The following is a 17,719-nucleotide window of genomic DNA, read 5'->3' as shown; positions in this document are numbered from 1 at the left end:
TTTGTAAGGGTTACGAAACCTTTAATGAGTGTGTGTATTTGGATAAGAAAATAAATACTTTGCAGTTCTTGGGCTGGTGAATTGTTTGCTCTGTTGTTTTAATAGCAGTCCTCAGGTTTCTCTGGAAGGACCCACCCTACAAACTTTTGAGGAAGTAGCGGTAACTGAGGCACAACTGGGGCATGCTATTTACTTGGTTGATTCTACAGTATTTGTGTTCTACCTTTTTCAAAGGAGCTCAAAGCTGTGGTTGTTTCTCTCAGAGTCTAGCATACCCTCTCCATGTTAAAGAAAATTCTTCTTGTTGACTCAACAGTGTTGAGAATTCTCAAGGCTTTCCGCAAAAAGGCAGGAAAAGTTAGATAGAAAATTCCCTCTAACCCCCCCCCCCCTGAAAACTACTAATCCCCCTTCCTCTTGTGGTGAAACTACTCCTGGCTGCCTTTCCCCATCTTTTGTTTCTCTCCTTTACTCCCTTTGTGCTTATTTTCCTTGGGAATTGGGAGGGGAAGAAGCTGGGTAAATTAGCTATTAAGACAAGTGTCCACATGTCAGGCATTCCCAGTTCAAGCTCCAGAGTACCTTACACTTTGGATGCTATCTTTGTTTTAAAATTTTAAATGGCAATCTCAAGGGGTAGAAAGGGAACCAGAGTAGGATTAGAATCATGATATGTGGTGAGAGCAGCTAATCATTCCTCCTTCAATGAAGCACCAGTGACATCTCCCTCAAAGCTTCAGTTCATGCCAGGAAGGATACTTCTGTTAGCCCCAGTGGAGACATCTCTTCCAGGGATGTTAGCAGCTTCAGGGAAGCAATTTTCATTTGGGACCATGGCATAGGAAAGAAGGTTTAACAACCCACCCACCCCTTGGTAACATGGATATGGATGTTGGAAAATTGCAATGGAAGTGGGAGTGAAAATAACGAATGTTTGTTAATTTGTCTTATGTTCAGAATAGAAATGAGTTTGGCAAATATTTTCAATATTCACTGTTGTTTCCAGTCCACAAACAATACATGATTGATGACATTTTGCCCCTCTCATTTGCATTGTGTTTCCTTTGCATTGAATTGAATTGTGTGGAAAAGCATAATGAAATAATTTCGTAAAATTCAGTCACATCAGTCAGTGAGACGAATAACGTTTTTGTCGGAAGCGGAACTGCAGCAGAACAGAAATAGCGCAGCATGCAGAAAACCTAGGATGGAATGGAAATCAGTGCCTCACCCCTAGGCATGGCCTCAATCTCTCACTCCTAACATGGTTTCTATTTGATATGTAAATACCAGATACATGAAAGGCATTACATATCTCGTGTATGACCTAACTTGGCCCCTAGTTCTCTCTGAGACTGCTTCCTCCCCAGTGTCCCTTAAATCATTCAGCTCTATAAAAAGCTTAATGATGCTACCCTTGCTGCAAGAATGCACAAGGCCATTTCTGCTCCTTAATTATGTGGTTTCTTTCCCTTATATGTTTGCCAAAGCTTGGGCATTCTTAAGAAGCACAATGAGATGTCTGCTTTGGCTGACATTTGGTGACTAGGCAAAGCATTTAGAGGATTTATTTAATATATATGATAAGGAGGGAGACAAATGCAAATAAACAAAATGTAAGTACAGCTTGAATGTTTAATGGAAAGCAGCTGGCAAGAAAACATAATTAGGAATATTCATCTTTGCCCATCTGTTTTCAGGATTCAAAGACTCTTCCAACCATTTCCTCCCTCCCATTCCATCTCAAAGCTGGCAGGAATACTGTGCCACCTATTTTAATTATGCTGCAGTGAATTTTTATGGTGCTTGGCATTAATCAGCACACCAGACCAATACCAAACTCAGTAAGAATCTAAACTGTGCTTTGCTTCAAATTAAATTTAAAACATACACACACATGCTTGAGAACCTGTCTAAGAGATCTCCAGGGATCTGCTGAAATAAACCCAATAAAGTTAGCCACCAGCCCCCTTGATCCTGTTTATTTTTTCCCCTTTTAGGTGAACTTTGAGGAAAGCCTCAGTTGTTAAATCCACATTTTGTAAGACCAATCCAAACATAATTTTAATTTTTCTTTAAGGCTGCCAGCACTTCCAATTTGCTATGGAAAATGTATCACAGAAACATTTGCTTTATGGACCTCATACCCTTATTATGACACCTGTCCTTTCTCAGCCAGTGGTATTGGGTGCTCAGCCCCTTTGTTCCAAAATGAGGTCCAGCTGTGTGCTAAACATAGAATGATTTTTGGAATACAAGACTTTGCAATGCAGGATGTAATGAGGAACAAAATATTTAAAACACCCATGCTTTTCACTCCAAACCTCATACTATTCTCAGGATCCATTCATGCCAATATACACAAAGATGCCAGACTGTTCAGTGACCAGTTGTGATGTTAGTAACAAGCATATTAATTGCTGAGAACTCTTCTGATGGCAGATTTTCTTCTAGGTCCAGTAATAATATTTTGTAATATTTTTGTAGCTCTCTCAGCCAATAATGCGAGATGAGTGCCACAACCTCAGAGTCAGTCAGGACTGGACCTAATGGTCAGGGGTCCCTTTACCTTTACAGACACTATGACTGTGCTATAGAGAGAAGAAATGAAATCCAGAGTTGATATACAGAATAATGCCATATATTGTAAACCTACCATACCTTGATAAAGACTATTAGGGTAGGAAAGAGCTACATCAGGAACATGGAAGGAAAAGAAAGAGGTAAAATGAGGGTCAAAACATTTTAAAATAAGAGGAAGTGTATATGAAAGCCCAACCCAATTCTGTGGCCATTGAACTCCTAGGGAAATATAAAACCATTAAGCTTTCAAACAAAAGCACAACAAGCACATCTCAGATTTAGAGGGAATTATCAGTGTTTATTTAGAAGAAAAATATATGACATAAAAAGATCATGGGAGAAAAATAGTCTTCTTTGATGTGCAATAATTAATTCCTTATTTGATGTGATAGCTTTATTGTGTTCTTTACCTTCTCCCTATTGTTGAGTTTAAACTAAATTCACTTAAGGAATTGGTAACCTTTCTTTTAATGGCACTGTAGCAGCTAAGAACATACCATGTGAATCAAGGAGTTGCTTTAAGGGTCAGGGCAATATGACCTGGTTATAAATTAATCTTGCAGAGACCTATTTTCCCAGTCTAGTCATCTCGCAGAGGCTAGCTGTCTATTTTAAAGTGTGCTTAATCCCTGGAACTTTATATATAAGGCTCTGATCACTGGTGAAAGCAGGTGACAATTGTATTAAAATGAAATCCATTAGCATAGTAATCATAAGAAGCATTTCTAGACTACTTTTTTAAAAATGAGATTGCACTAAACACAAGAAATGTTTGGTATACCAGTTACAGAATTAATAAGATCAATCAACTTCAGTGCTGGAATACCATGCACAGTTTTATCCTATTGCAATGTAAATGATCCCTTTTCCTTCTCCACCTAATTTTATGTCTGCCTTAAACATTGTGACAACAGCTGCCCAACGTGGTTACAAAAAAACCTCAGCAGTTAGAAAATCTTGAAATCAGATTTTCTATTCCCTGGTATCCAAAAAAACCTCACCTATCGAATGAGCAGCCAGGCTGGTTCATTTTGCAGAAGAGTACCTGCACATTTTGTTTCATAACTTCCTTTGTAGGAGGGCCAGACAGTTGAGTTAAAAAAAAAAGTCTGTCTGTAAAACACTTATATGTAGAAGCTTTACATTCTCCATTTTTCAGCAGCATCTTGCCCCCATTCTCCCTCTGAAACCTGCCTTCAAAGGTTGAGCGAACCTCCAAAGTGATACTTCATGAGACATTCAGAGTTGCAATTGCAAAAGGAAATTGCAGACATACTCTTGTAGAAAAATTTTCTCCCACATGCACTGGGCTCCAGATATTATCCTTTGAGTTAGGATAGCTCAGATCTTCAAGAATACTTTGAAAAGGGCTTTGGTACTTTAAAATTATTATCCCCCCTCAATAAAAACTATTGCAACATCTTGAAAATGAGAGTGGGTGTGCGGATATGGCTATTTAAAAGTTAGGATAGAATCTCAGCCAATAATCTACTCCAGTGTCATGGGAGTAAAGCACACCTTATGTAGTTTCATAACTGCCCTTGGGTGGTGCTGTGCAGTTTTGGGCTCTTCAGGCCTGAACAGATGGTAGTTCCATCATTACCAGTGGTGTTAGATGTTTGCTCTGTTGTGTTTCCATTCAAAAACTCCTCTGTAAAAGTCAGTCATTAAAAAGCACTTTAGGCTAAAATTTGATAGGCAGGCACCTTGTGGTATTAGCCATTTTTTCCACCCATTGGGGAAATCTTGTAATCGTTTGAGCAGACTTTACTGTGGATGGTATTTGTATTGGAAATAGTCCTTTTCTGCTGTATGTTCTTGCAGAAGATCTTTGACCTTGGAGCTGTTAATACACAGGCACAGACTACAGGCCCCCAGACATAGTCATTTGGTTTTCAAGGTAGCTGTGTTTCCTTGCCAGACTCGGCACCTACCAAGGGAAGGGGGTGTTGTTGTTTAGTCGTTTAGTCATGTCCGACTCATCATGACCCCATGGACCAGATCACACCAGGCACTCCTGTCTTTCACTGCTTACCGCAGCTTGGTCAAACTCATGTTCATAGCTTCGAGTCCCCTTCTCCTAGTGCCCTCAATCTTTCCCAACATCAGGGTCTTTTCCAGGGAGTCTTCTCTTCTCATGAGGTGGCCAAAGTATTGGAGCCTCAGCTTCAGGATCTGTCCTTCCAGTGAGCACTCAGGGCTGATTTCCTTAAGAATGGATAGGTTTGATCTTCTTGCAGTCCATGGGACTCTCAAGAATCTCCTCTAGCACCGCAATTCAAAAGCATTAGGGAAGGGGGGTAAGGTCCTGGAATCCAGGCAAGGCTGGATGCAGTGAGGCAGAGGCAAAGAAGAAGAAAGACAGATCTGTGGCAAGGAGCAGCAGAAGAGTTCTTTCATTGTCTGGAGCACAGGTGGGAACCTTAGTCCAAGGACTGCATTCCCTCATGGGCAACCTTGCAATGGAGGCCACATGCCTGTATTGGCCTGGGCAAAACTGGGCAGAGCAATTGATGTGACTCTTTCCTTTGTACAGTAGACTACATTCTAGCCATGTAAAAGTCAGGGGTTTATATGCACGCACATAAAAACTTCTCCATTAAGGCAGGCAAGAGATGTTTCAGTCAGGCAAAAGCACTCAAGGAGGGTATGGAGCAGGACCGGTAAAGGGTGGGACATAGCCAGGGGAGAGTCACAAGGGCCACATTGACCCCTAGGACCAACCTTCCTCATCCCTGGTCTGACCTGGACGAGGTAGATTTGTTCTCCTCATAACAGATTTATTTGAGTGAAATAAATACTTTAACCAACATCCATTAATGAAGTTGCAACAAACAACTTGTTTCCTAAGTTTCTTGTAACTTCTCATTGTTCTGCACATCATAGTTATACAAGGCAGCTCTGGTTCAGAACTGTGTGCACTGTTGACTGCATGCTGCTGTTTTATAGGGCAAGGGAGCCTTCCCAGATTATAACAATGTAGAAAGAGAGAATCTTACAAACAATTGTGTGTGAATGAGTTGTTTGCCAGTACTCCTTTGCTTGTACTTCTGACCTAGCCAAGATGATTGTCTAGTCTTTGGCAACAAATGGTAATCGTTTTAAGATAAAAACACTTCTGATTAAACATATTAGTATTTAAGGCAGCCATTTAAAGCAGCCATTAGTATTTAAAGCAGTATTTAAAGTACTTCACATGATTCCTGTTTGTAGGGTGTTTAGTCTTCTATTTTTAGATCATAATCATCTAGCAATTTAGATTTGGGTGGGTGGGCAACTTCATGCTTGAAGGAAATAGATTTCTGTACTCATTTCATTCCAGCTTCAGGCCTGGATATTAGGATGGAAACTCCATTGATCACCCTGAGCAATGACCTGTTTCGGGAGAAGGACAGGAGGAGTGTGACTCTTGTTAATTCTCCTTGACTGCACCACAGCTTTTGATACCATTGACCATGGTATCCTTGTGGACTATCACATGATTTTGGGAGTTAGGGATAGTGCATTGCTATGGTTCTTATTTATTGAGGTCTGGCTCCAGAGACTATAATTGGGTGGCTACTGCTTGGCCCCATAGGAATTATTTTGTGGGGTTCTGCAGGCTCCAGTCCTGTAACCCATTTTGTTTAATACATTTTGAAGTTATTGGGAGCTGTCATTGGGGGATTTGGAGTGAAGTGCCTTCAAAATGCTGATGACTCCCACCTCTGATAAGTTATGTTTATTTCTAGAGAGTAGAAAAACAACAACAACCCAGATATAATTATTTCCTGGATTACATCTATGCTGTTGGATTCTTATTTAAAATTGTTATCATTTTATTTCTCTTTGCTCAGATGCAAGCTGGACTAGAGGCACTTGCCAGACAGGGAAGCCTCTCCAGGGAGGCCATTTGAGGTCACTGGATGGTGTTCACCTCCAGCTGCTGGAAGGATTTCACTCTGTCCAATCTTGTCAAGCTACTTGCTGTCAGAGCACTACCTGTGATGCCTTTTGGCTCAAGGGAAAGATGTGCATCCAGGTGAACTGTATCAAGCCTCATTGGTGTCAGGCAATCTGGACCAACACCACTGACTCGATCTTGGTGTTTGTAAAGAGATCTGAGCATACGATAAATGCCCAACCTGCAGCAGAGAGGAGAGGTTATCTTCCTAAATGGCTGGACTGGAGGGAAGGACATCAAAGTAAAACAAGGATGAGAAGGTCCTTCAAAGAGTTGCTGGCTTACAGAACACACTTGGCAGACATCAGGGGAAGCTTTCTTAAGAGGGACACAGGCTCCAACAGCGGAGGTCCTGTAGTCCATCCTGCTCCATCTCAGCCCTTGGATAGTAAATCCACCCATAATGGTCTGACAGAAGCTCCTTCTTCACATCAAGAAACAAACCTACCCAGAAACCACATTGATCCAGAAAAAAACCCGTTGCCAAACAGTGAAGACTTGAGAATAACCAAATTCAAAAGCTCATCTCCCCCCAGCAGCAATAATGTCAACAGACCAAGTGACCTTGCTGGGAGTGGCCTCATGAGGGTAAGTGCAAGATAATATTGTTAATGTCAACACTAATCCAAATTCTGTTATGTAAATGTTTTATAATCCTTTTTTATTGCACAATAGCAGCAACATACATGACATTGTTTGGAAATTCTAAGAAATAAAAAATCAAAACAGTTTTGAAAACAATGGTTAGAATCAGGGCAGTTTTAAAAGGTTCAGTCCACTGCCTTGATGAGAAATGGTACCCAAAGGTTCACTCTTGCATTTGTGGATCAATGAACTGATAGGTCTGACTTGCTTGAAAGCCCACTTCATTGATGAGGAACCTCAAGCCCAGAGACTGAATGCAGCCCTCCGTGCCTCTCTATACAGCCCTTGGGACTCTCCTCAAGTCACACTCCTCATTGGCTTTGCTCCATGCTCTTCTCAGACAATTTTGTCTGGCTGAAATATGTCCATGAATTGTGATGATGCCCCCTGCCTGAATGGAGAGATATGTCTGTTGAGTCAAAAAATGAAGTTGGAAGACCCCCCCCCCCAGCTTTTTCCTTAGGAAAGTTGGGAAGGGAAGAGAGCTTGTCAGCCGGGATGCCTCTGCCTGAAGTGTCCAAGGTACTTCAGACAGAGGGAAAGTCTGGCAGAGAAGGGAATACACTGCCTTGGACATTCCTGCTTGAAGGCAACTCAAGTGCCTTTTCTAAGAGGAGTGCTGGTGGAGAGGGGGACCATTACAGTTTAGACACAACTGCTGAAAGTCTGACCTCCCACACACCAGATTTTATGGTGGAGAGCATTCCAGCATGGGCACCATTAGGCAAAGCTGGTTGGATCACTTTTTCCTAGAGATTACCCCTCTGCCTGCACTGACCTTTCCTGTTCTGGAGCACAAAAGGCTACAAGTGCTGATTTAGCCTTGCATAGCCAAGGCTTTCCAGGCAACTTGGCCACAGAGCTGCCAAACATCTCCTAGTCTTTCCCCTTCATAGTTAGGAATAAAACTGGTTGCTTATAACTTCGTGACAAGTGCAGGGAACAGAATGGTTGAACTCAGCATATGTGTGGGATGTGTACCAAGTGGACTTTTTTACTCGCATCCAGGCAAGGGTGCAACAGAGAGTCTACTACAGCAGACAATTCAGTGATAGAACTCCTATCAGTGGGGTCTATCTCATTTTTAGAAATCCCTTGCTCAACTTAGTATGTTTTCAGTAGATTGTGGTTCTTGAAAGCTGTTACAGTGGTACCTTGGGTTGCAGACCCGATTAGTTCGCACCCCGAAAAGTCTGCAACCCGAGCAGCACTTTTGCGCATGTGCGAAAGTGCAATAGATAGCTTCTGTGTATGCGCAGTAGATAGCTTCTGCACATGCGTGCATGACGGAACCCGAAGTAAACACTTCCGGGTCCGCCGCGTTCACAGCACGAGAAAACCCAACCCGCAGCGGACGCAACATGAGGTATGACTGTATTCTCATGTACTGTTTGCAGATTTTGCAGTCCCAGGTTACATTGCAGCTGTGATATGAGAACTGCCAACCTGGTGGAACAGGATGTGGCTCAGAGCCAAAGGACACAGCTAGGAAACCTGGAGCTAGCCTAGTTAGCATGCAGAACAACCGCATGGTTTAACTTTGCCTTGCTGACTCAGCTGTCCCTCAGCCCTTGACTTCTTAACAGTCACTTAGGAACTGCTGTTTGGCTCCTCTGTCTCAGCAATACATCAATAATGATGCTTCCCTAAAACCGTAACCATCTGGCCTCTCACAAGAGACTGTCACTCAGGAAGTGATCCAGTGTGGTAGAGACTGCACTGCAATCCCTCTGCTAAGATTGATTTTTGCTTGCCCTAAGTGATAAATAGTAATGTGTCCCTAATTTCCCTGCTGATTTCAACAACAGGGTGTTGAGCTCTGAGCTATCAGATTCTCTTCTAATGCTCCAGCTGAGCAGAGAATGTAAAATTAAGGCTGTAAAAATAAATTCTCTGAAATCTGATGTTTTGCTGCCATTCCAGACCACTTCCCTAGGGTTACCACTAAAGACCCATCTGTGATTTCTCTCATGGTGAACTTACAATTTTGGATTTCCAAGTTATGGAAAGGCAGGTTTTGCAATAACTGAAGGTCGACCAAAGGACAAAAATCTTCATAAGAAAAAGAGAATATAATTTGCACAACAGCCATCTTAAGTTATCACAACCACAAGTAGTCCCACAACCCACGTCCTCCTACAAGATCTAAGTGTAGTTATGTACATTTAAAGATTGATGCAAGATGCTTATTTTGCTTCTTAGAGTAATTTAAAAGGGGGACTTGCAAGACAGTGTTGCTGTATATCCCCACCCTCTCAGGCATACTCCTGTTCAGGGCTCCAGTCAACCAGAAGCAGGAGCCTTGCAGTGCTTTTCAGGGTTGCGGTGGAGATATTCAGGAGTGGGAAAGGGATAGGGCACACACACTGCCGCCCAGCAACCTCCTGCATTGCTATAGAGCTCCCAGTCCCAACCTGGCATTCTCCCTTGGAAATGGCATATTTTTAGAATATTTTGCTTCTTATAGTTGTGTTGTAGCTTGATAGATAGATAGATAGATAGATAGATAGATAGATAGATAGATAGATAAATAGTGGATTTAAGACATATTCTCATAGGATCAAAAAATGTTCTGAGGGAAATGAAGTGAGAAAATGTTAACTAGAATTTGGTGTACCCCGGCTGTTGTCTAAGGCAAGCAAGGGGAAAATACCACATCTTATTCTTAGCACTACATTGCATTAAACATAAACTGTATCAGTGTACTGCCACATAATGAGACTGGGGCTGTGGAAGAAAGGGAAGCCGTGCTGTGTGTGAGATGCAATAATGATAGGGCAGGAATTATTAATTACTGGGGATGTCTAAGGATGTCAGAGAATTCCAAAGAAAGCAGAAAAGGGAGCAGGAATTATCAGCATTCACTTTTTTGTCCCGTGTCTGGAACAGAAATCAATCCAGTGAATATAATTGGTATTCACTGTTGTTGTTTTCAGTTGGCAACGGATACATAACTGATTATGCTCCTGCCACCCAGTTTGCATTGGGTTCCCTTTGCATTTAAATGAATGGGATGGAATAACATAATGGCAATGTAAATTATGTAATTATTTAAATACTTTACACAAGTTGTCAGGGGATTGTTGCGGCTACTCTTGAGTGAAGGCGCTCCAGTCTGCACTGTCTTTAAGTGTTTTATTGTGCATGCTATTTACAGTGCAGAAATAACAGAAAACATGACCGCCTAGTCCGATTCAGAGTCCGGCAATGGCTACCGCCAGCTTTTCGGCCAGCATAAAACCCTAGGCACCCCCAAAACACGCCCCTTCGCCCTACGTGTGGGTGGGCGCCGGAAGGAGAGCCCCCCCTCTTGCTGGCTGGGGCGGCGCCTGGGCTCCGACGTCTCGCTGAGTCCCTCATCTGCTGACCCTCGAACAGAGCAGAGACAGGGCTCTGACACATCTCTGAGCCCTTCCTGCACGCTCTGTTCTCCATAGCGTTGCCAGGGCTCAGACACCTCACTGAGCCCTCTCTCCAAACCGCTCCATTCCTCATTCCCTCCTCCTGACTCGCTGCTTGTGCTGTCTCTGGGCGAAGCGCTGGTCAGGATGAAGGGGGAGGCTCCCTGTAGGTAGACAAACTGCAGCAGAATAGAAACAGTACTGTATGCAACAAATACAGGGCAGAACAGAAACTAGTGTCATGTAATGTCCATAACGATGTTGCATGCACTTGTCTGTGGACCTGTCTGTGACATTCATGTATCTATTATCCAAACTGTTGTAACAAACACACTTGGTGGGGGAGAAGGAATTTCATTTTGCCAATACCAACACACTGCATTTCCCCTACAACAGAAGTACAATGTTGGGGGAAGATAGTCTCACATTTACTGCTCATGTTAAAAATGTTTGAAAGCCCCTCAGGAGGACAATTTGGCATATGCTCATGAGAGTGAGTGAGAGTCTGTCATGTGCCAAGTTGCAGCCTGGCTCCATTGCCAAATTAGTGCCTTTGTCTTCAAGTGTAATGCTGTGTATTTGAGTCAGACAGTGATTGACTAGTCAAGAGAAGTATTCAAGTACAGCACTGTTGATTAAGGGGTCTGTTGCTGCATCACTGTGGTATTCTTGCAGAAGCAACCCTATAAATAATGCACTTTTTTCAAATGAAATTCTTACAAGGTTAGTGTTTCTTGACTTCCACTTTGACTGTGGTGTAGCTGAAATGTCTTTATCCTTGGCCAGTGTTTGCTTGCCTTGGTTACTGATCATATTTGCTGCATTTGCACATTTAGGTCCTGTGACTTCTGCAGAGTGATCAGAGTTCAACATTGTTCTAGATATATTAGAATGTGACCCCCTATCCTAAAAACATAGGGATTGACACAGAAGGCTGTTCATCAGCAGAATATGTGGAGGAACCAAGAGGGAAGAAACCAGAATTTGCCAGTAACAAACCTTTGAATTTTGAGAACTGTTTCATAACAGTTACTTATGAAAAGGTTGCACATATTAAAAATGTATGTGCCTGTGTCTATTTCTAGACGATTGATGGGCAAACTACACTCCCTGGCTTGAATTGGCTCAGTGCAAGCTTTCTTGGTGATTGTCCTGAAACAGAGATCTGTTTTAAGAGAGTCCCAGATAGTTCTGTTAGCACATGTGCAGTGATGGTGCTGTGCAACGTGCACACAATTGTATATTACATCTTGAAAAATGCAGTTTGATCTCTCTTGCTGTGCACCCCAGCCCATTGAACATCAGCTATTGTGGAAAGGCCTCTCAATCTCTCACTAAAAAAAAAACCATGCAAGAGAAGAGAGGGTTTGGGGTCTGGATGGGGAGGCAACCACCACATAAAATCTTTGCAAGAAATAATTGAGATAATTGATTTACACAATTGGAGAAGTTGCTTGCCAACATGAGCCTGCTTGTTGGTTTGATGATTTGATCACATAGTTCACAACAGTAAATGAGAGTTCCTTACATATGAGGCAGCAATGTTGAAAGAACTTCTTTTCATATGCCTTTAAAGCAACTGGCTTTGTAGTTTTGCAACAATCAGCAAGCGTTTCATTGAGAGTCATGGGTTAACATTAAATAAAGTTTGTGTACATTGTGGTTTGGGGCACTTGGTCTCCGGGCTGTACACCTTCAGAATCTCATTTAACATTCCATACCAGAGAATAGCTTCTTGAGGAAACGAGGCTTGATCCAAAATGATATGAACATTACCAGCCTATCAAATTCATATACAGTACTAAACCAGATAACTAGTGCTGTCACCAACATTTCATAATCCAGATTGACTCAGTCCAATAGTATCCTGTGGTCTCTCTCCTCATCTATGAATTGAATGTGTGTTTTGATCATCCCTTTAAATTCAGCTGGCACCACATCTTGAACAGAACAGCACTGCAACCCAAAATTATTTTATAACAGGGGCCCTGAGCCCAGAGTTCAAATCCAGAGCTTTATGTGCTGATACTCACCTTCCCAAATTACATAATGTACATGATAACAGAAGTCATGAATTTCTCGCCCTTAGCTTGACCTTTTAAGTATTGCCATTTGACTGTGCCACAAGAAAGTGGACTATGATATTTTTGTTTGTTATGAAAATCAAGTCCAGGTTGTTGATATTTCTGTGTGCTGTGATTTAAATGTTCATCTTATGCTATACAAAGATCAACTGAGTAAAATATGTAGCATATACAGATAAGCCCAGTTAAAGCTGAAATGTCTGGTTCTGGCTGCCTCAGGCTAGCCACTGGAATGAGGAGGGCCTGGGGAAGGAATTTTCTTATGAAAGAAAGGAAATTGTTTTCGTCTGTTCCTTCGTCTTGTTTACATTGGTCTGATTAGTCTCTCACGGCACTCAAAAGTGGGAGAATTTTATAAGTGAGCAAAATGAGCTCGTCACCCAAGTTCTTGACCATAAAACCAGAAATTATGTTTGCACAATGTGCTCCTTTTGAACAGCATCTGAAATCCAGTTCTCTCATGTGGCAGAGGCTGTTAGTTAATTTACATCTGCATAATCCCATCATTTTTTTTGCCATTCAGGCCTATTATTATTATTTGCTCCCTTCACCAGCAGGTCCCAAGGCAGGTTACAACAATTTAAAACACACCTCTTGGGCAAGCAAAGGCCAGCATAAAGCGCTAGCTGAAAACTGTATAGTGAAGGTGCGACATGCACCTCTGTAGGGAAGGAATTTTACAATTTAGAGGAATGTAAACTAAGTGGTTAATGTGCATACCGGTAACAGCCAGCCACTGTGCATATTCAAGTGTATATAATCATTCCATGACGAAGGAATTATGCACATTTCCTAGTCAAGATACATAATCTGTAATAGGCCTTGGGAAATGTGCATATACTGACAGAATTTTATACCTTCTCTGGTCAGGATACCTGTTTAAAGTACAATGACAATAAAGTATCTATCTATCTATTTATCTATCTAACCTTCAACAGGCCCCTGGGAGTGTGCATATCTCAGTTGCATTTTGTACATTTTCCAGGCAGTATGCACTTTGTCCAGTCAGCATGCAGTCTCCAGAAATTTGATTTCCCCCGCTCTCTTTCTTGTCCAGAAATGTGCTATTTGTGCACGTGCACCCCCAGCTGTTTCTAACCAAACATGTTTTTCTCAAGTGATATGACACATACATTAATAATTCTGGTGATGATAAGAGTTAGGTTATAAATGCCATTTTGGATGTTGTGGTCAGTGAATGCTTTCTCGCGTTCTTGCTTTCACTAGGCCCCTGCTGGAGCCTCCACTTCAGAACCCTCTCTGGCAGCTGCATTCCCCAGTCCTGTTGCGAACGCTGAGAAAGTCGAGCCATCCAACAACACTTCTACCCAGCCTTTCTCGTTGGAGGATGCCATTCCAACTTCTAGCAGTCTTCATGGGAAGAGTATGGAGAAAACGCAGCTGGTTACTTCTGTTCCAACTGGCGCCCCCACCAATAATAGTAATCTTGTAGTCCCAACAAACCCTGCTGTGCAACCCAGCACTGCTGCCCCAACACCAGGTAAGAGCAACTGTCGGGTGAGGAAATGTTGTAAGCCTGCCTTTAAATGCTATTGGCATAGTTCCACCATCTCAGCTCTTAATCTGACTGTTCTTTTGCCAAACGTTTTGACAGAAGTTTTCTTCTAGTGCTTGTTTAAAACATCACATCTTGCTATCTTAGTTTGGAAGGGGGAAAAACATTTTGGTGATATTGTACAAGATCTAGGAACATATCATTCTGGTTTTGCACTTTTCCACAGCTACTCTTTTATGTTGTGCCATTGCTTGAATAAGTGAAATAAACGTTTTACAGGTGCTTGGCCTCGGATGAGAAATAATTACAAAAAACTATATACAGCTGCCTTTTCTGGGACCCACCTCTAACTTCAACCTTCAGTTTGAGATCTGCTTTTAATTTTTACATTTTACATCTCTGTTTTCTATGTTCTCATTCAAACTTTGTCATTCTCCTTCTCTGGCAGCCTGGCTGGGACTTTCATACCAACAGCTGGTGGCTAAGCCCCCAGAAGCATCAATTTCAGATTTCTCCCTTCCGCACACCTGTGCTATTCCTGGTTCTCCTCTTTCGCACCCAGTTCCTGTCAATCAGCAGCAAACAAAACAAAGCTCATTTTTTTTAAAGAAAAAAGAAAATGGTGGCTGTTGGTACCACTCAACTGTGCTCATCATTATAATAATTAGCATTTATCTAACACATTTCAAGTTTTCAAAGAACTTCACACTCATTTATCTTATGAACCTTTGTAACAGTCCTATAAAGGAGGCCAGTAGTCTTCTCCTCATGTGGAGTGTGTGTGACTGATAAAGTAATGGCTTGCTTACAGTCTCTTAGTGGGTTTGTGGTTGAGATGAGGTTATTTTGCAGTCGCTCAGTCTTCGCCTCCATGCTATACCTCTTTTCCAAGTGTATTTTGAGGGAAGGGCTCATGCTTTCTATACAGAGGCTCCAGGTTCCATCCCTTGTATCTCCAGGTAGGACTGGGGAAAAGCTCTTGTCTAAACACTAGAGAGCCACTGTCATGCAGTGCAGTGGTGGGGAACTTGTGGCCCTCCAGATGTTGTTGCACACCTGTTATTGGTCATGCTGGGCAGCACTGATGGGAGCTGCAGTCGAACATCTGAAGGGCCACAGAATCCCTATCACTAATTTGGGCAATACTGAGCTTGAGGGCCTAGTGTTCTAACTCTATATATGGTCTATGGTCATATATGTTTTTCTCCTCTCTCTGTTTTTTTTAAATATGAAGGTGTTCTACTGTTCCATCCTTCCCACCACCCCTTTTATTCTGAAGCTAAAGTGCCATGTTTGTTGCAAGGGGGCAATGAAGGGCTGGTCTGTTTGAGAAGAACTGGAGTGCTTCTAAAATTTAAACAAAGCATAAAGATCAATTTCAGTGATACCACCCCTTTTGCAAAGGTACAACAAGTACCAGAGATTTAAATTTTATGGGATCTGCATACTTACTTGGACCTTAAAATGCTTCTCAGTTTCCAGCTCAGAATAGTGTAAATTCTTGCCATGTTTGTAAAAGGCTAAGCTTACAGTTGAATAAATAGAGGCTCTTGTCCCTTTCAGTTTGAGAAAGAGCAGCTAGATTGTCTCCTGAAACATATCTGATTCAGCTCTTCTCATCTCTACTGCACCTGGCTGACATCTCCCTTCAGTACAGAGCACAAAGTGCATGTTGAATTTTCCAGAAAGATAGAAAAGAGTTTAATTTCTGTATGATTCTGTTGGTTTGTATTCACTTTCAGTTTAAAATCTCAAATGGCACCTAAGTTTAAAGGATGGGATGTTATAGTTTAATAATTTGTAGCTTGTTATTTCTAAAGCTTTGCAACTAAGGGCTTGTGGTGCACTTTAATTTTGAGACGTGGGATGATTTCTGCAAGCAATTTGTGTGCCCGGGGTTATTACGCACAGCTTGCTTCTCATCAAAAACATGCATTTCCGTATTCCAGGCTCCAGAATATTGAAAACTGCTGTAGTTAATTGAGAAGCATATGACTCATTCACACAATGGCTCCTTTTGGATGTAACAGGTTTAAAACTGTTGGTTAGCATGGCATGCACAACAAACAGCAGCAGCAACCCTTAAATTTAGTGTGGGTGAGGGAAGATTGGAAGCTTTCGCTTCTGGTTTAAAACAAACCAGAATTTCTCATTGTATCCAAACGGGTTGGGGTGGAAGACTCTAGTTTGTTCAAACATGTCAGGATCAAACCAGTTTAGACATAATCAGTGCCTTTTTCCTTGAGGGACGCAAGGGGATGCATATCCTTAAACATTTTGTGAATCTAAGTTTGGCTTCATTGAGGGGCTGTATTTCAATAGGAGTAGGAAAATGAGAGTACCCCAAAGCATTTTTTGTAGGAAAAAAGCACTGGACATAATGAGAATCTCTGGTTAGTTCAGAATGGAAAGTGGATGCTTTTGATCTCCTCCTACAGTCGTGCCTTGCTGCATCTCTGTGCTTTTAAAAATGAATACATAGTTCTCAGTGTGTTCTACTCTCTCATGCTTTCCCCTTCTTTTTGAAGTGACAATGTCATATCCTTTTTGGCTGCTGCAAGGAGGAAATGAAGGGCTGGCCTGCATGCAAAGTTCAACCATGAGTTACCATCACATCCAAACTGAGCCAATACTTCTTCCACAAGCATCTGGGTATATGAATGGAAAAATGTAACATGTGAAATGGCCTTGTCTTTTAATTTAAATTCTCTCTCTCTTACAGTTATTAAGAAACTGGCAGTTTCTGCTGGAGACAGTGTTGAAGTGACACTACCAAAGAATGAAGTGGAGCTGAATGCATACGTCTTGCCTCCACCACCTAAAGGTAGAACCCAGGGGGCTATGGCACATAGTACCGTATGTGGTAGCAAACCTGAGTTTGCCACCTTGATAGTTTTGCTGGAAGAGATGCATGCTCCTTTAATGTCAGCTCAAGATAGGCGATGAAGCTGGAAATGCTCAGTCAAACCTGCTTGGTAATCAACAGGTAAAGCCTGTTCACATGAGCATGGCAGGAAGAAGTTCATCTGGGCTAACTCCAAGATACACTGGCCAGTTCTGAGCCAGTTGTGTGTACACAGCCTCCACACACTGAATTCCGCTTTGAACAGCTTTTTATATACCTTGAGAGTGCAAATATTTGCAAGAGTCCAGGGGAGGCTCTTTCCTGAGCAGAGATGGTTGCTTAGATGGGCATAGAACTGACTCAACTTTATATATTTTGGGTGCAAACTGTTACCATTTTGTGAGAGGTATTAAAGCACATGCCAAATTAAGTTTTCACAATTAAGGTGGAATAAGTGCTCTGTTCATAGCTGCCAAGTTTTCCCTTTTCTCGCGAGGAAGCCTATTCAGCATAATGGAAAATCCCTGAAAAAAAGGGATAACTTGGCAGCTATGGCTCTGTTGCCCTAACATAACAAATCCACTTTAAAAAAAGTTTTACAGTTAGGTAAGTGCAAAATACACTGAAAAGTGTGGGATGAATGAATTATTAATAGGAAGATGTGTAAACTCCCCAAAATCAAATCAGAATGAATGCATGATG

At 41.9% G+C, this 17,719-nt stretch overlaps 1 protein-coding gene across 2 annotated transcripts in view; it reads left to right on the top strand.

Annotated features, from left to right (window-relative positions):
• KIAA0319L (KIAA0319 like) overlaps positions 1–17,719 on the top strand; it is a 61,937-nt gene that overhangs the window by 10,487 nt on the left and 33,731 nt on the right. For both annotated transcript variants that reach the window (XM_035120970.2, XM_060275814.1), the window contains exons 3-5: positions 6,420–7,114; positions 13,884–14,157; positions 16,895–16,996. In XM_035120970.2, the coding sequence (XP_034976861.2) occupies positions 6,420–7,114; positions 13,884–14,157; positions 16,895–16,996 (1,071 nt within the window). The remainder of the gene's footprint in view (positions 1–6,419; positions 7,115–13,883; positions 14,158–16,894; positions 16,997–17,719) is intronic.

This window comes from Zootoca vivipara, chromosome 6 (assembly GCF_963506605.1).
Source record: "Zootoca vivipara chromosome 6, rZooViv1.1, whole genome shotgun sequence".
Lineage (NCBI taxonomy): Eukaryota > Metazoa > Chordata > Lepidosauria > Squamata > Lacertidae > Zootoca > Zootoca vivipara.
This window is presented reverse-complemented; position numbering and strand designations above follow the sequence as displayed.